Consider the following 19,389-nt stretch of genomic DNA (forward strand, 5'->3'; position numbering starts at 1 on the left):
ACAGATTAATATAGAAAAATATATTTTTTCATAAAGCAAATTTTTAAAAATACAATTTTGAAAGAATTCCAAAAATTATTTTGATTACTCAAAAAACATAAAATAACTTTTCTTTTAAATTAAAATCTTAAAAATGTATAATATTTAATCATTTAAAATAAAAATTGTTGATGATATAAAAGTTTTATTTATAAATGTAAAATTAGATATTAAAATAATATATAAGTTTATTTCATTTCTTCCTTTTTCATTTTCAATTTGGGAGGCGGCAGTGGGAAGCTAATGTTGGCGCGACGAATTCCTTCAGTGGCAGTTTATCTCCCGCAAGCTCTCCCATGGCGTCGTCGACCTCCTCACAGTTACTCTATCAACTACGGGACGGCGCTTGAATTTCATTCCTTGCTCGCTTTTTGCCCCAAAACTCTTTTAGTTTCTCTTTGTTCTGCTTCCCAGTTAACCTATGAAGCTGTAGAACCAATTCATGCGGAAGAATCCTCGAAGCGCGTAAGATTACCAATTAATTCCATCCTTACAGCTGTTTCTGTGAGAGTATTGTTAAATTGGATAGAACCCAGAGCTTAGGCTATTTTATATGCATTATTTTTTAACTATTTCTTTTGTGGGGCTTGAAAGTCAGCACGAACCCAGTAAGTGATTAGCTGAGAAAACGACATACATGGTTACATAGAGCACAAGACTGAACCCCTAACGCTTGAAGAGAATCGTGTATATAATCCTTTTATATATTTTTGAACAGTTGTCTTGTTTTCTACTGGATCATAATTTTAGTTTTAACAAATTTGTTAGTCTAAAATGAAACTTGGTACTGAATTCCATTCATTTTTCATGGTTTAGGATGCTTTGTTTTTTTTAACTTTGATGGGCATTCTTGTTTTTCGTTCTTCGTGATTGCAGGGATCCTTGAAACCTGGGTTGTATCTGGTTGGCACGCCAATTGGCAATCTTGAAGATATCACCCTACGGTATGATAGTTCATAAAGAGCACGGTTGTTATTATCTTTTCTTTTCAGCATAAATATACACCGAAAGCTTGACACTCACCACTGGCAATTTGCTCTCTTTTTTTTCAATGTGTATATATGTAAAATCATAATTTGGAAATAAGAAATAAGAAGAGTCATTCATGGAGTGTGATGTTAAGTTCTTAAGTTTCAGGATCTTCTCCTTTCTATTGATTCATTATTGATGGTGTTGTTCAGTTATTTTGAATAAATCTGCCTATTTATCACCATAAAATTCTATTATACAGTGCTCTACGTGTCTTAAAATCAGCACACGTCATTCTTTCAGAGGATACAAGACACTCAGGAAAGTTGCTTCAGCATTTCAGCATTAAAACCCCTCTTGTGAGTTTGTTGTGGCATTTATTTGCTAGCATTTTAGTTTTCTTTTCCTTCTTCATTTGTTACGATGAAGACTTTTAGGTTTCACTTTCAGCTGAGTTTTCACAAATTCAACGAGTCTCAAAGAGAGCAAACAGTGTTGAAGAGATTAAAACAGGGTGAGATTGTTGCCCTAATTAGTGATGCAGGGACACCAGGGATTAGTGACCCTGGTACTGAGTTGGTGAGCATGCTCTACAATTTTAAATTTAATTATTTCATTATGGTTCTATTAAGCATCTATCATTTTTATAATCTACCTTTATTGGGTTCATTTTCGATGTGCTTTTGTAGATTGACCATTAGCATTTCATAAAAATTTAGGACTCCATAGCATTTGAACCTTTGACTTCTTGGTTGAAGGCCCTTAACTATTCTATTTCTTTTTTTTTACTTTTTCTTTCTTTTATTTTTTCTTCTTTTTTTTTTTTTTGCAAAGATATGCCTTCAACTAATTGGGATGTGATAAAGTTTGGAATTATGAAACGGTGGGATTAATGTAATTGTACCTCGTGAATACAGGTTAGGTTATGTGTCAATGAAAATATACCAGTTGTTCCTGTTCCCGGGCCCTCTGCTGTTGTTGCTGCAATTTCTGCCTCTGGCTTGTCAACTGATGAATTTACATTTGGTAAATTTTGTACTGGTACTTATAGTTGTGCTTTGACTGTGAGGGTATCTTTATTTGAGTTTTTTTTGCCCATGGCTACTTTTAGGCTCACTACAATTTGTGATTATGCATAATGTGCAGTTGGATTTCTTCCTAAGCATGCTGCGTCTAGAAGAGAGAGGCTGATGGTTTCAGCAAATGAGGAGGCAACTCAAATATTTTATGTTCCTCCACACAAACTCAAGCAGTTTCTCGAGGAAACTTCACAATTATTTGGTGAATCAAGGTACTTCGTAGATGTCCAGCTACTGTGCTAATGTTTCTCTCACAGTAATTTATCGATATAGTCCCACTTCCACTATCTGCTTCATTCTATATAATGCATTAACCAATGACAGATTTGGAACCTTTGAGGGAATTGATTGTATGAAGATGCTTCATTCACCATGATCATCTTAGTTAGATCATTTTATTTCATTTATGTTCAAGTTGTGTTAGGAAAAGATTGTGATGTATTTGGCTTGTTCTAGTGTTTGGAGATGATAAATAAGCTCACTAATTCTGCAGTTAAGCTTGCCATGCATTATCCTGGTATGCTTTACAAGGATTTGTAATTTGTAGTACATTGTATAACTTAGAAGCTGGTGTGTTTCTTTCAGTGACTGTGGGTATTGGTTGTATTTTATTGTTAATGTGCTTCTTGTTACATGTGTGGCTATTTGGAAATGATTCTAAAATTGTTAAAAGTCACTTTATCAGGTCAAAATCATATCCTGCCAATATTGATAAACCTATGATTATACTACATATCAAACATAAATGATTATACTACATATCAAACATAAATGGTTATACTACATATCATATATGAAATCATGTTTAAAAATGTAAAATCAAACACTAAATTGATTTTGAATGATGAAAGAAAGTTCAAAAATGATTGTAACAATTTCAAAATTTCTACCAAACATGCTAATAATTGAAACTCTTATTGTGATCCAAATTGCTTTAGTGGAGTAGCAGACTCATCTTTTGTTAGCCGGCTTGTGCCCAACTTGGTGAATATTTTTGTTTCCAATACTGTTTTGCAGGCGATGTGTTATAGCTCGTGAAATGACCAAGATACATGAGGAGGTAACTTTCTTCCTCACACTGTTTTTTGCTATCCTTAGTTGGTAGGGCTCCCAATATTTAGGCTTACTAGAGAGTGGCGAGCACAATCTTGCATCCAACCAAATTTTTGTCCGTACACTGTTATTCTGCTAATTACCTTGTATGATGCCATTCTACGATTTCTTCTGTTCTTTGTCAAGTTCCTTCTTGTTGCACATCCAATTATGCGTTTATGAGTTTTAGCATCAAAATAATAGCATGAGTAAATAAAAAGTTACCTCAGTACAGTAACATAAGAACTAGAAGCATGCAGGATTTCGGCAACTTGTCCATTTTAAGTTGGACACTCCAACACTTGTTGGATACATATCATACACTTTTCAGCACAATTAAAAGAGGTGTATTAGATCCTAAGGGAGTGTTTGGAGCGGTTAGTTGATTGTTATAGATCGTGTAATTTGTGGGTTATAATAGTCCATGTTTGGAGTGTAAACTATTTTAGTCTGAGTAAGAAATAGTAAACATTGTAACAAAGGGGGAAATAGAACCAGAGAGGATAAGTAGAAAATAGTCTATAACAAAGAGGGCTTTGAAATAATAATATTGTAGTAAATTGTAGGTTATAATAGTTGGAAACACCAATTATTGTAATTGGAGCCTCAAACATTGAAACTCATTTTCTAAGCATATATATCCATAAACTTATTGCTATTTCCGTTTGGTATAAAAATTATATATATTTGTAAAAATTCATATTTTATTAAACATGTCCTAATCGCATTTGTTTTAGATTTGTAAAAAATAATGTTTCATTGTGTATATCCATATTCATGCTCCTTCAGTAACAAGGTAGGACTGAAATGGCTGCTAAACAGATAGATGCAGTAACTACTAACTAGATATTATGGATCAGGCTGCTCAACACAAATGTGATTGGTTGCAACTATTATTCAGAAACATTTTAGTCATCCTGAAAGCAAGAAAAAATACTTCGAATTTTCATTTTCTATCATTCTTGTGAAATATAATTGTCACTCATTTTCTTGTGGAGGCTTTGATTTTTGATTTTTTGATTTTTGATTTTTGATTTTGTTATTATTATTGTTGTTTTTTTTTTTTTTTTTTTACGAAAGGATATCATACTTGCATTAAGAGAATGAGCATGAAAATGACAGCAACAAGAGTAAAAAAAGAAGAAAAAGTAACAACAATGGATCATAAAGTAAACAAAAATATAGAAAAGAACTCCGTATAAATGAACTATAATGCTCTCTCAACTATAATTAATATCTTGAAAGAAAATCCATTTAAGCTTTTGGAGAGGGAGCACTAAGAGAAACATTCAACAATCTAAAAGACCTCAAGCAAACTGTTTCAAAGCATTTGACACACACAAGAGCTCCCTCTTTGATATCGTGCATAGCCTACAAAAGTGAGGGCATAATAGTGTTAATTCATGTTTGAATACTGTAATTTATAGCAATGCAACTTCAAGGGTTTCCAATGATAGATTTCACAATGTTGACTTGACGTGTCATTTAGTAATAAGTGTGCTGATTGCAACAGTTTTGGCGGGGTACCCTGGCTGAAGCTAAAGAATTCTTTTCGCTGAACCAAACCAAGGGTGAAATTACACTGCTGATTGAAGGAAAGCTATGTCCTGAAGTTGAAACTCCATCAGAATCACAGTTGGAAAAGGAGTTGGAAGAATTGATCTCCACTGGGCATAGGCTTTCAATGGTAATGGCTTGAATTGGACTATAGGATAAAGACAATTTTATGAATAGAATGCATTTTCATAGGCTTGGTATCATTCTCTCATTACTGGACAAAGAGTAGTGTCTTGGTCTGAAGTTTCAGGTTTCTTCTAGTTTAGTCTCCAAACATTTGAATAATAACTATTTAGCCCTGACTGATATTTGACAATCAATACATGGATGACATGACTTCAAAGTGGATCTAGATGCGTTTTGTATCATTTCATAGTGGTGGGGTTTATTGAAGGTATATAAATTGGTTGAGGGTCGGTATTGAGGGGCAGATATTAGGTAGTAGCGAACAAAATGATTATTTTGTTAAAATTCAAAAATTAAATAGTAAATTTGAAAGTTCAGGAAAGAAAATAGAATAGATCTTTAGAATTTTAGAGATGATAACAAGCCTTCAACCATAAAAATAGTCCTTGAAATCTGACAAAACCTTACTTTCATGAAGGCTGTCAAATTGGTTGCTAGCAAAACATCAACCAGTAGGAAAACTGTCTATTCAATTGCATTGCGAAGATTCGGGAATCAACTTGGAGTGGAGAACGATTCTTGTAAATAATGACCGTCTGTAACGTACTTGCCAGAGGAGTAAGTTGTTACTTGCTTATATTCATCTCTTTTTTTTTGCAAATGACTACTTTGTATCAACTTTTCGGGTTATCTTATGAAGAACAAGTTGCCTTTCCATATACTTTTTAACAGCTGTTTCTTTTGTCTAAATCTTTTCATTAGATATTATTGGGGTCTGGGAAAATGATGTATGATTTGTGCTAGGATGGGAGCTATATAAGAAGCATAGATACCTGTGACACGTCAACTTTTTTTGGAAAAAAAATTAGGGATGGACACAGCTAGGACACATTTAACAAAATATATATTTTTCAAAACATTTTATAATATAAGGAAATTCAAGCTTTATGAAAATGAGTTTGATATATTTTGCTCTTAAATTTACTATTTTTGTCCCATGTTACCATTTTTGTTTCTTTATTAAGTGTTCAATACATGTGTTACTTAACTCTGTATAACTAGTTTTTAACATACATCCATTCTACTAACAAATGTCATGCATGTTCAATAAATGTCAAAGTGTTGGAGTGTCAACATGTGATGGACGTGGACACATTAACCAAACTAAAATGTCAGGTTTCATATATGATTTTCTACAATCTCGTTTGAGATTTTGAATGTACCATTTTGCTACAATTAACTCTCTTTGTACTCCATATTGAATGGCTGGTAGTTTGCATTTTAAGTTCGATTTTTAGGAGTTTTCCAGACTGACTACTCAGGATAAGTAATAAAAAACAAATATGTAAATATGTAAGATTTTACATCATCAAATATGTATGTAGGAGAGATTTTAAATCTCCATCTCTGGCTTTGCTTTCTAGTTGAATTGAAAAATGATCCTTGCACAAGTTATTGATTGAAGAGAATTTGAAACAAGAGGCTTGTTTATTACATAAGCAGGTGAGGGAATGCGTTACTTTTTAACTTGCATCAATAAAAATGTAATAAAGGGATAAAACAGTGAAATTTTGTAGATTATGAAAGGTAGACTTAGAAGTTAGAACTGAACCCATCATCAAACGGATGATGATCAAAAGCCAGAGGCAAAGCAATTGGACGGTCGAAAATCAGCTTCAGCTGGTACATTATTTGTGCAGCATTTTGAATCATTTGATCATGGAGGACCCCATCTCAATGTTGCTGGAAATCCACCGTCCTTTTCTGGTCCTCGGCAAAACAATTCTGAGCTGTGTTGCACTGTAAAAGAAAAAGAAAAAAAAAGAGCCCTCTTTTCAAGAACATGTTGATTCTCTGCTCTTTTCTACTTCATTATATACAACAAAATATTCCTTTCCTAATTCATTACAGTATATGTGCATACTGCTGCCATTTTTGTTGCTTTCTCTTATATCACTCAGGTGTCGTCAATCAGCGGGATACCGCCATGTTTACCGGCTTGAAGGCTGGGAATATCCTCTGTCCAGTGGCTAGAATATGGTGGGGATCAAACTTCAGCTTCCTCGCTTGAAACTCCGGCCACTTATCCCCAAAATGGTCTGCCCATTCTTCCTCCTTTGTATAATGAGGCAGGTACTGTTTCACTTCAATCCCATTTTCATAACAGAATTCCAAGATCTGATGATTCTGATGGCTCAGATACTCCAATGACTGCGTTGGCTCCCCATTGTCCAATGCCGACCGTAGCAATGCCACTAGGTAGAACACATCATCCTCCGGAGTCACGGCGGAGGTCCTCGGGTCCCATCTACAGAGGAAAAAGGGTAACAACTGTCAAAAAAATTGGAATGAATGGGACCCCAAGTTTAGGGGTCGTTAGATGTGTAGTAGCAGCCAAATTGTTCATTACAACATTGCAAACTGAATACGTCAACTTCCCCATTGGTAGGGACCAATGGAGAAGATCTTCTGACACCAGAATCTTCTCCCTTGGACAATCACCACCGTCCGATTAAAGTATTTATCAATCCAAGCTGGCTAGGCTCCTCCATCTCATGTCTTATGTGGAATTTTTTGAAAACCAATTCGCCCATTTCCTTTTGACAATTCCGGTACCCATTTCATGATTTTAATTATACGAGTGACTTTTATGATATATATGAATTACATGGACATAAATTCAAGGTATTCCTCTCCTAGTCCAACAGTGAAGAGAAAGTTGTTAGCCACATTACGATGGTGTTTACTATATAATTTCTCTTTCAGGTCAATATCCAAACATGAAGCATAATATCTTTTCAATGGCCCACTTTTTATACCTTTACCAATGAAGAAGAGAAAAAGAAAAACTTGTAGGGACTATTTGAAAGCTATCAAATTTTGGCAACTGTGTTATGGACATTTTGAGAGAGGTGGATTATATTACAAAAAGCTCCCTCCTCCCCTACCTATAATAATAATAATAATAATAATAATAATAATAATAATAATAATAATAATAATAATTTTGCATGTTGCATGCAGAAAGTGATTGGTATCTGTTTTATTTTATCAAAAAATAAATAGTAGAAGAAGGAGAAGAAAACTCACTTGTGTTTGTTCATAGGGTAGATGAGGATGGGGCCACTGGTATTATTTCCCAAAATGCCCTTGAAAACTCCTCGGTCAAAATCGGCGATTCTCGACTTTGGGACGAAGAGGTTTAGCCATGGATGTGGGACATCCCATAACCCCTTGGACCGGAGCTTTAACTCGGCCTTGTGAACCCGGTCCAGAAAGTCCACGTAACCTAGGTCCGTTGTGAAAACCGACTCGGGTATGTAATTCAATTCCTTCATCAACGCCTCCACTTCCTGATTAAACGTTGTCGTTTCAAGTCAATTGCAAATAAAAAGGGAAATAATATATTACTTTGGAAGTTCGAATTTTGAAATGTGTAACAAATAAAAATGGGTGAACAGCTTTTGTTGCAAAACAGGTGCTACTTTTTGTCAGAGAGGATAAGTTTTTGATTCCAATCAATCTTAATATTAAGATTAAAAAAGAAAAAAGAGAAAGAGAAAGAGAGAGAGAGAGAGAGAATAATTTGGTAGTTTATTGTTTAATGTTAAATATAAAAAAAAAAAAAAAGGAAAGAAATTCCTTAAAGTTGTGTTCTTTTCTATGTCTTAGGATTTTAAAAACAATAATTGATTCACACAAGATCTTCTATGTATTATTCTTATCAATTATCATACCATTTTAATTATATTCAAACTACCCTTATCCTATTGTGTTTATAATAATAATGAGTCATTTACAATCAAGTTTTCAAATTTTATACAATAGACAAACAAATAAAATTAAAAAGTATTGACCACTTGACCTTTTGGTGATAGATGATATCCATAGAGTTTGACCCAAAAAGGATTGAGAGGGCAAAGAAGAACAACAAACACAAGGAAAGACAAAGATGGCAGTAGAAGATTCCAAATCCCCATTTTTAGCATATTTCAAAATATATACAAATAAAAGCTCTTGAATTCACACTAAATTTATAATTTGAGTAATTCACTCAAGTCTCCAATCTCACGTGATTAATTTTTTATTTTCAAAAAGATACTTTATATACAATATTTTCTCGTTCATAATTGAAACGTACCTACAGAGATTAGTGTAGTATGAATTGCATTCAATTTTTTTTCAACTGTTGAAAATGAAAATGAATAATAATATATATACTGGGTGGGTGTATGTGTGTGTATATATATATATATATATATATATATATAAAGAAAACAAGAAGAATCCAGCCATGCAGCAGAGAGAGACACAAAACTCAAAAAGAATAATGCAACAAAGAACAATGTTGGCCCACTTCCCCTTAAAACTCTCTGAATCATTTGGGATTTTTATATGTATATCTCTCTCTTTCCACACTAAAATCCATCTTTAAATAGAGAACAAAAAACCTCACAAACCCTAATATTCAATTTCAATACTAAAGCCAAATAACAGCTTGCAAAATCCCTTCAAAATTATTTCTTTTCGTATCGTCCCTGGAATGTTCATAAATTCAGTGTGTGTGTGTGTGTGTCATTCTATTCTTTTTATGTCTATCAGTATTATATTAATCATAACATTTATGACACAACCTTAGCTTGCTACCTTCTTAATAACTATATGGTTTTCAACATCCATCATCCTAATAAATTTCATACGAAATAGGATAAGAAACCTATTTCTAGACTAACTTTCTTTAAAAAAAAATTATGGGATTCAGTATTAAATTACTTATTTAATCTTAAGTATCACATTCTATCTTCTTCATTAAAACCTATATTATTAGGAACAGTTGCTTCTTCTTTTTCTTCTTCTTTCTCCATTCCCCATCTAACACAAAATTTAAAAACATCCACTTCAAACTATCTTTATTGTTCCAAGAGAAGTAATAAAACTAAAATAAATTTTCAAAAAATAAATTGAAACTTTCTTGGTAGGTTTTGTATTGTATTGTGTGTTTAGGGTAAAAGAAGAGAGGATATAATTAAAATGGCAATGATTGAATAATGATAAGAATGCATTATAATAAACCAGAAGGATGATGTATATAATAATGATACAAAATAATAAAAGTTGAAGTATATATATGATATTAGTTACCTGATCAAGAGTGTGAGACGAGGATTCATGGTAGTTTTTGGTGATCTCCAAGCAGTATAAAACAGCTCCATGAGATTTGTTTTTATTAAAGGAAGAAATTTTGACCGGATTAGCTGGTGAGAAAAAGGAAGATCTCCAGTTGTTGATTAAACCTTCATCAACGATCACAAATCCTTCCACGTAATCGAATTTTTCATTGCTGTTTGTTTTCGAATGCAGTGAGATTAGCCATTCTTGATCCTTTGTAAATGCTTCGAAATTTGAGTACAGTACTCTAATCCATCTAACCTGAAATAAACATTTTCAATTAATTTTGTTTTATATATTTTGCATGGAAAGGACAAGAAAAGGTATTGATTATTTTTCTAATTTTAATTATTGTACCCTTTGAGGGGCTGGTTCGAGAACAATTCTTGCTCGTGTGATGATTCCAAATTGTCCTAACCCACCAAGAACTCCGTGGAATAAATCTGCGTTTTCTTCATTTGAACATTTCACTATCTCTCCATTACCTGTTCATTACATACAAAAATTAATAATGATCAAACCAAGATAAACATAAAAGTATTGATTTTATATTTTCGAATTAAACAAAAACGACCATAAAGAGAGTGTTTAAACTTTAATGCGACAGAAAACACACAAATACAAATAATCTGAGGCCTATGGTTAATTTTCAGTATTTGCATTATATTGGTAAGAAGAAAAGAAAGCGGACCTGTGACGACGTCAAGTTCATGGACATTGCTAATCTGAGGGCCGTGGTTAAAAGCTTGGCCGCTGATTCCGCCGTTCGACAGCGTCCCGCCGACTGACAAATACAAATAATCCGTCCACGATCTCGGCGCCAATCCATATTCCAAAGTCCATTTCAGTACATCAATCCACAGCTCTCCGCCCCACACATCAACAAATCTCCCTTTCTCCGACACTACCGGTAGCGGCGGCGAAGCACCTCTCCCGCCGACGCGCCGGTGCTGTCTTCCGCCGCCACTCATTTCAATCACCACCCCATTCCCCGTCTGCGCCTGCCCGTTTATCGAATGCCCATGCCCTCTCGCCGACACCGTAAACCCACCATTCTCCTCCTCCGCCGCATTCGCCACCGTCCGGATCAATTTAGCTACGTCATCGGCAGAGGCAGGGTGCAAAACGGCTAGAGGCGGGTCTCGGGTCATAAGACCAAAATCAATAGAAGCAGTTTCGATATCCAAAGGGTCGACAGTGAGAAGGCCGTCGATACCAAGACGGGGAAGCTCTGTCGCGGGACCCATGTTGAGTCCGACGGTGGCTATCAAACGGCAGATGGAAAAGGCCAAGAGAAGCTTAGTGGTGATCATTGTTGAATTATAAATGAAAAATTTTACGGTGGTGGCGGTGTTGTATGGGAAGGGAACAGAGACGAGAATTAAAAACAAAAACAAAAACGAAATGTTGAAAAATAGCAGAGATATGGGAGTGTGTGTGTGTGTTCTTTGAAGGGTAACGTAAGACTAAGTATTATATATATATATATTGGAGCTCTTGAGATTTTTTGTACGCAAAAACATGCACTTTAAACAGATTCTGCTTTCCTTTTTTTTCTTTTATGCTTTTTATGTAGTTTTTATTTTCTTGGAGAAGGGAAAACTAACATAAAAAGATCAACTTTAATTTTTGTTTTTCCTTTAAGAAAAAACACTTTTGTTTCTCTCTATAAGTAACCCATGTAAACAAAATCTCAACTTTTCATAAACAGAGAAGAAGGTTGACAAGTGACTTTCATGGTGTTTGTGTCAAGAAATTGAATCCTTTTGTTTTGAGAATTGTTTGATTTTTGGAATTTACGATTAAAAATTAAAAGTTATAAAGTTGATACTCAAACAGTGAATAATTCACTATTACACCATATTTCTAACTCCTTAGTAATATCAAGACCTTAATTATATCGTTATTATTTTGGTTGTGAAGGGTGTAGACTATCATGTGTGCATACACGTGGACCAATTCGTTTTATTTTAGGGAGGAAATTTTCCATTAACAAATAAGATGAAATTATCTTCTCTAATTCTTCACTCTCCAAACACGTTTTTCCTTTATAAGATACATAAAATAATATTTTTCCAACCTATTTGGATCAGAGTGAAAATGTAAAAATAAATTTATATTATGTACTTTTTAGATCATATCTAAATTTTAAAATCTACGTTTGTTTTAAGCTATCATTTTGTTTAGAAAAATCAAATAAACATACTTCACATTAATATAAAGATTAATTTTACTATTTAAAACTCTAATATTATAAAAATCATCTCTAATCTTTACAACAAATTTATTTAGAAAAAATATCTAATGTAAAAAATTGAATTGTCAAGTTCTTTATTTGAAGTACAATTTCAATATATAGTTCAACCAATTAAAAACATTCAAAACAAAGTTAGGTGTTAGAAATTTATTGCAAAATAGAGATTCCATGGAATAAACAAAAAAAGCTAGCTTTAGGCCTTCAAGTAGTTAATTAATTAATTATATCTATATTTCTTTACAATTGATTGAACTTTCAATAGTTAATTATAATGTAAATTCTTTAAAAAAAAAAAAAAACACGATAAGTTTATTTAACTATTTCATAAAACGTTGAAATGAAAATAATAATTTAATAAAAACAACATATGTTTTCATTAGAAAGTATAAAAGGAAAACATTAGACTAAACATCTAAATTATTTATAAAAATAAGGTAAAAGTTTAATTAATTAAGTTAGAGTTTGATGAAAGGAGCGATGGACACGTTGGTTTTCACGTGCAAGGATGAGGGAGACACGTGTGAGGTTGAGGAAACTGTGTAAAGAGGAAGATGAAAGGAGGGCTGCTCCGGGCCCCACTTTTGGATACGGAGGATCTCCGTTGGGACACGAGCATGGGTTCCTATCCCCTGTGAACGCACTACACCCCATTCACTTTCAACTTCCAATCACATTTCGATACGTTACTTACTATTTCACCTCCCCATTTTCGTAATATTCTTAACCAACAAGGGTCATAAAGCTCCATCCATCCTTACATTAGGTCCCTATTCTACTTGGATGCTAACACAGAATCTAACCCTTAGATTGCAATATATAGGGGGCTTTGTATATATTATTATATAATATAGGCTATATTTATTTAGTTAATTAATAAGTTAAAGAAAGAAAGAGAATGTAATGTAATGTAATGTGTTAGAAATGTGAAATTTTAGGTAATAATATGAGGGTTGATGACAAGTAGGGGTCTTTATTGGAGGGGGCCTATAATGTCCAGAAAGAAAATGATTGGCCAATAAATGAATGCTATGTTTTAATTCTCTCTATATCGTATAATTATCAAACTTTGTTGGACCACCAATAATTTCTCTCCACGTACTTTTCCTTTTCTCCCTACGTGTCATCCTTTCCTTTCGAATTATTTACTTTCTTCGTCCATTTTTTTTTACCCTTTGGCCGTTCCTCTTCGTGGGTGAATATTAATTAATAATACGTACACACATGTGATTCATATAATCATATACCTTTTCCTTTCCTTTGTATTATTGCTATATATATACAACCTTCCTTTCCTATTTTATTTTGGCTTCTTCTTCTTTACTTTCAAACAAACTTTTCTTTTTTTCCTTTTTTTTTCTTAATCAGTTGTTTGCAAGGACACTGTATATGATGTGTGTTCTCTTTCTATTCGTTTACTTGAAGAACAGATGTTTACGTGAATCGGTATTTGAAGTCATCGTGTCATAAAGTTATACGGTTGATTTTAATTATACTCATGAATATTTAAAGGTTTAATGTAAGTTTAGGGTTTAACTTTTGTAATTGCATGAAAATTGTGTATATATCCGTGTGAACAAATTTACGTGTGCAAATGAAGTAAAAGTATGTAGGTGCAAATATGTGAAATTATTGTATCTATTCATTGTTTTCTTTCTTTCAACTCTATGACATCAATTTTTTTTGTTGTTTAGCTTGTGATTTTTTTTAGCTAACCGTAACTCCCAAATTTATGTATTGCATGTGCTTTTCGATTTAAATTATTTATTTTAGTATCATGTAATGATGCATGCATTTGTCTATTCATCCGCGAATTTAATTAAACAAAGCATTTATAGGTTGTTTAATATTTAATTGAAGTTAATTAACCTCATAATTTATAATCATCTTTTATATTTCTTTTCATGAGTGTTATGGGTTGATCTCAATTTGAACCAAATATTGGTTTGGACTACTTCACAAGTTCTTATAATAATTATATTAAATAAACATATACTATATATCATTATCTCAATTTTAACACACACTAGTTTTATAGAACAAATTTGTTACCAACGTTTTTTCATCAAAATAACATATTTTAAAATGTATATATTTATTCTAGACATACAAATTAAAAATTGGGAGTGTATTTGGACATAAAATTTAACTTTTAGTTAATTTTAAATTAAAGGAATTATAAGATATTTTAAAATGTTAACAAATTATAGAACGACGAAACTATACAAACCCAAAAGTTTAAAGAATCAAATTTACAATTTTTATGAACGAATATGAAAATTAAGAATTGGCCACATACTAAATGCCATGATTTGAGGGTTGAGGAAAATGTAACACATTTGAATGCCAAACTTTATGTTTGGGTTTTACATTACACAAACAATTAAAAAAGGACTTGTGTGTGTGTGTTTGAGACAAACCTTACATGGGAAAATGCATACAAGTTTTTCAATTCACATTATAAAAATCAAAAGTTATTTTATTTATGATATATATATATAGAAATGGTGTCTCTTTTCAGTCTTTTCAGACAGCAATTCCCAATCAAACTCAGATTTTTCTCTCTTATTTTTCCCATCAAACAAGATCTACATTACACACACACAAAGAGAATCTGTCCTTTCTTTTTTCTTTTCATTTTTAAGAACACATATTGCATTAAATATATTATTTGCTTGGAACAAAAAAAAGGAGGATCTCCAAGATTTGGTTGAAGAGATGGAAAAGAGAGAGAGGATTGGTTGATTGTTGGTGTTTGTATTTTTATTGGACAAAAATATAAAAGAAAAGTTCCAAGTTTTACCTTTTATTCTTTAACCTAGGTGATCAACTAGTCAACTTTTCTTTTAAATAATAATAAATAAATAAAATCATTATTGACTTATTTAAAATTTTGAAATTTGAGTAAATAATGCCTAATTTAATGCAGACCAAAATTGTGTATTTTATAAGTTAATCTCTCCATTACTTCTATGTTCTTTTCACTTGTAACATTTGGGTAAAAAGAAAGTTTCAATGAGCCAACAACTTGTAAGCAATCTTATATAAAAGAAAAAGAAGTTGATTGTGGGAACATTATTTGTTAAACATATGGTAATTTTAATTGATTCATTGATACCATGTTGAAAATTAATTTCGAATGAAAGAGTAAAAATTGTAGCTTTTACCAAAACGAGGATTAGAAAAGTTGTAGAAAAAAAGTGAAAACGGGTATGTTATTTGTAAGAAGAATTGACAAAAGAGGAGACATAATATGATGAAGGCAAATAATTGTTGGAATTTGCAAAAGAAAGAGAGATATATGTTGCATTCTCCTCGTTCCTCTAAATAAACATTTAACATAATTTTATAATATGGTACTTTGCTTTGTTATGGTAATAAATTACTAATTAAGCATGCATATTAAAGCTATATCTACTAATTAATTGTTTTAATACCCAATTAATTTACTTTCCTAACAATATTTCATTCACTGGTTTTAGTTTATTTCTTTACACTTTAGAGAGAACCCCAATTAGATTTTTCTATTAATGGTGTCTTGCCTAACTTAATTATGAATTATTTCTACTAAAATTCCTTCTCCATTGATCTTTATAGTCTACACTTTAATTTGTTGCTTAATTACCTCTTTTTGTTGTGCATTTCTACTTAAAATTCCCATCTATCTTAAGGTTGGGTTTTGATACAACTTTTAGAATAATGCAAAGTTATCTTTTAAATATTTAACTAAATCATTATTCTTTCTATGTTTAATATATGTCTCACTCTAGACAAATAATAATAATAATAATAATTCTATGATAGCCAATAACAAAACCAAAGGAATCTTTTTGTAAAAGAAAAAAAAAAAAAGGAACAGAACAAAATCTCTTAAGGTTAAACATATATATTTAAAAACAAAACATTTTATCATATAATTTAACATGCTAAATTGGTAAATCATTTTGAAAAAGAATAAAAAAAAGATGTGTTAATATTTTTCTGGTTTAATTAACAAATTTGAAACTTGCATGTATTAAGCATCAAATCATGAGGTTAATTAAAAGAAGTAAAAGTATACATGTGAGAAGAAGTGAAATATATTGTTGGAAAGAGTTAAAGTGCCCAGGTGTCAGTTTCTTATATATATTTAATTCTAAAGATCATTCATATCCATTCTTTAATTATTCTAAATGTGTGTGTGAGGGAATATATGTGTGTATATATGTATATGATATGCTTTTTAGGGTCCCTAAAATATAATACATGTTTCAATATATATTTACAATTACTTTAAATATGCAGTTTGTGGACACATATACTTTTTATTTCTTTATTGGCATCAGCTTATCCAATCAATTCAAACCTTTGGAGACACATTATTACTTATTTTAAATTTCAATTGTAATTTATTCAACCATTATTTGACTTCATTATTATTTCATATAATTGTTATATAATAAAATTCGAACACTTCAATATATATAATGTTATTATTCCAAACCAATTACCAAAGAAGATTGAGGCGAATAAGCACTTCTTGGAAAATGGGCAAACATAATTTTCCAATATTGACCACTTGAATTGTATATAGAATTTGTGACATAATTTTATTATATTAAGCCTTTAAATGGAATAAAATAAAGTATGCATGCATGCATGCATTAAAGTAAGTTAATTAGCTTTGTGAAGTGTGTGTTCTCCAATCAACATTTATTTACTATTTCTACTTTAGTTTCATTATATTTTTTTAAAATGTGAATGTAAATTTTCTCTATAAAAAAAATCCTAAATCCTAAATTCATATTATTATTATTATCACCTCCAAATTTCAATGGGAAAAGGACGTAATCAAAACTAAAAAACACAATGTCAAATGTCAAATAATCGTGTTTAATTAGGTTAAGAAAGTTGAAAGGAAAATAAAAATGAAATAAAGTTTCAAATACTCGTTGGTAATAGTTTAATAAAGTGTTCGTTTAAAGACTCAAATTATCTCTAACTTCGATCTTGATATAACAATATATTTTAAGAGCACAATTATTATATATTTGAATTAAATTACATTATTGCTATGTTTACAACCATCATCAATCCAACCCAGATTATTATTTTAAAAGCTATAGTTAAAACTGTATGGAAAAGTTTTCACAAATATATGGAAAAGTGGGATTTGGCCATTTCTCTGTCATGAAATATTTTAGATAGAAAATTGAAGAATCTGCAGAATGTGATGATATTTCATGTGATATGAAGAAAAAAGAAAAGGGAAAAGGGGTTTTATTCCCTTTCACTTTCTCACAGTTCAAATCTTTTTCTATTTTAGTTAAAGGTTAAAAAGTAAAACACAACCACATAACACACAAACATCTTTTTAACCTAAAAAGTTCATTTCTCTCTCTCTCTCTTAAATTAAAAAGCAACAGGAGAGAAAGAAAGAGATAGGAAGAAAAAAACTCACATGGGTTTAGGCTTTAGGGTTTGATTCTCAAGTAGTTTTCTTTAAGTATTTTCCAAGAGACAGAATCCATGGGCTCTGTCTGTTTTCAATTTTGATTTTATTTACACACATCACATTTACTCAATGATTTGATATGAAAGATTGCTTACCTATGCGTTACATAATCTTAGTTGTAGGGTTCTTCTTAAAATTTGTAAATTTGATCTTGAAATCTAATCGAGATCGGTCGATATATCATGCTCAATCTAATTATGGTTGTAATTGATATGTCATGCTCAATCTAATTATGGTTATAAATTACAAGACTTACTATCTTTATCAATACCATATCCCTATATGTAGTTCGAGCATGTAACTTTTAAAAAACTGTAAAATATATCAAAATCTATGTATAATAATTAAAATACAAACTCTAAAAATAGAATATATATAAACTTTGTTATATTTATATATAAAAAAGATTCATTCTATCGTATTATTTTGAATCTTTTCACTGAGAACTTAGCTTTAAACATGGAGGAAAAAAAAAGGAAAGTTGAAAAAGAAAGGGTTTAGGGTTTGAATTTTGGTTTTTACAGCTCACTTCTCATTTGTTATCATTATCCTTTCATTTGTTTTTCTGATCAATGATTCAGCTTTATTTTTTTCTTTTAAAAAAGAAAATTTTGTCAATACATCATAGAGTTAATTAGGGTTAATTAGATTCTGTGATCAGCTTTTTCTCTTTCCTTTTCCCCTTTTTCTCTTTTGGTAAATAACATTTGATTGTCTGTGTTAAGTCAGTTTCTTTCTTTTACTTAAAAAAAGTTATATTCTCTCTCTCTCTCTCTCTAGAATTTATTAATAACAACAAGATTTGGAGTTGTATTGTTTGAACATGGTTTCTATTACTCCTACATGTATTTAATTAATCTCAATAACTTTTAACAGTAACAGTTTCAGATATATTCTTCAAACTGTACTGCTTTGTTAATTAATGTATAAATAATATTAAGTTTGTTCTATTATCTGTTCATATATATATATATTTTGGCTCAGTCTAACAGCATAATACAAAATTAAAAAGAATAAATAACGAATTGTCATATGTGACAAAGTATGTTTAGAGAATTAAATGGGATGCACTTATCATATTTTTAATTAATATCTGTCATTGAAAGAAGGTTGGGTTGGATATGTGATCAATATTCTTCATGTTTATTATTTAATTTGAACTCACACACTTATGTTTGTTAATTGATACCCATCAGTGTCAATATAAACTTAAAAGCTTAACCAAATTAATCATCCAAGTCTAAATTTAATTACATTCAAATAGAAATGACCATAAATATTTATATCAACTTTTTGTCAGACATGAGCACCAAAAACTTCATTGAGATTACGATTATGATGATAGAATGAACAATTACTTAAATAACTATTTTTTCTAATTATATACTTTCTCATACTTTGTTCATGAGAACTTTAATTTATTATAAAAAAATACCAATACTTGAAAAAGAAGGTTTCAAAAGCTACTTTTACTTCGAAATTTTTGGTTTAGATTTTTGAAACCATTTTAAAAAAATAAACAATAATGCAGAAATGAATAAATCGATATAATGTTATAAACTTAATTAAAAGAAAATATAACACTTAAGTAGTTATCAAAGGGAACTTAT

General features: G+C 31.1%; 2 protein-coding genes across 2 annotated transcripts; one reads left to right on the plus strand and one right to left on the minus strand.

Annotated features, from left to right (window-relative positions):
* Positions 1-240: 240 nt before the first annotated feature.
* On the plus strand, positions 241-7,550 carry LOC101212996 (ribosomal RNA small subunit methyltransferase I). Its single transcript, XM_004152632.3, has 10 exons — positions 241-504; positions 916-983; positions 1,271-1,367; positions 1,459-1,587; positions 1,926-2,034; positions 2,155-2,299; positions 3,105-3,147; positions 4,693-4,866; positions 5,341-6,995; positions 7,062-7,550. Exons 1-9 carry the CDS (start codon positions 283-285, stop codon positions 5,449-5,451), a joined length of 1,098 nt encoding a protein of 365 aa, XP_004152680.1. The 5' UTR covers positions 241-282; the 3' UTR covers positions 5,452-6,995; positions 7,062-7,550.
* On the minus strand, positions 6,332-11,689 carry LOC101212272 (cytokinin dehydrogenase 5). Its single transcript, XM_011651338.2, has 5 exons — positions 10,723-11,689; positions 10,389-10,516; positions 10,005-10,292; positions 7,953-8,215; positions 6,332-7,170 (listed from the first exon to the last, which is right to left on the minus strand). Exons 1-5 carry the CDS (start codon positions 11,342-11,344, stop codon positions 6,834-6,836), a joined length of 1,638 nt encoding a protein of 545 aa, XP_011649640.1. The 5' UTR covers positions 11,345-11,689; the 3' UTR covers positions 6,332-6,833.
* Positions 11,690-19,389: the final 7,700 nt, after the last annotated feature.

This window comes from Cucumis sativus, chromosome 2, assembly GCF_000004075.3.
Source record: "Cucumis sativus cultivar 9930 chromosome 2, Cucumber_9930_V3, whole genome shotgun sequence".
NCBI classification, from domain to species: domain Eukaryota; kingdom Viridiplantae; phylum Streptophyta; class Magnoliopsida; order Cucurbitales; family Cucurbitaceae; genus Cucumis; species Cucumis sativus.

Bases quoted from the DNA above. Each gene is read 5' to 3' on its own strand.
- LOC101212996 (XM_004152632.3), top strand. From the start codon at position 283: ATGTTGGCGCGACGAATTCCTTCAGTGGCAGTTTATCTCCCGCAAGCT. The intron at 505-915 runs GTAAGATTACCA...TCGTGATTGCAG, and splicing joins CGGAAGAATCCTCGAAGCGC to GGATCCTTGAAACCTGGGTT. The intron at 1,588-1,925 runs GTGAGCATGCTC...TCGTGAATACAG, and splicing joins GTGACCCTGGTACTGAGTTG to GTTAGGTTATGTGTCAATGA.
- LOC101212272 (XM_011651338.2), bottom strand. From the start codon at position 11,344: ATGATCACCACTAAGCTTCTCTTGGCCTTTTCCATCTGCCGTTTGATA. The intron at 10,517-10,722 runs GTCCGCTTTCTT...TGTAATGAACAG, and splicing joins TGAACTTGACGTCGTCACAG to GTAATGGAGAGATAGTGAAA. The intron at 7,171-7,952 runs GTGAGTTTTCTT...TTTCCTCTGTAG, and splicing joins TACCCTATGAACAAACACAA to ATGGGACCCGAGGACCTCCG.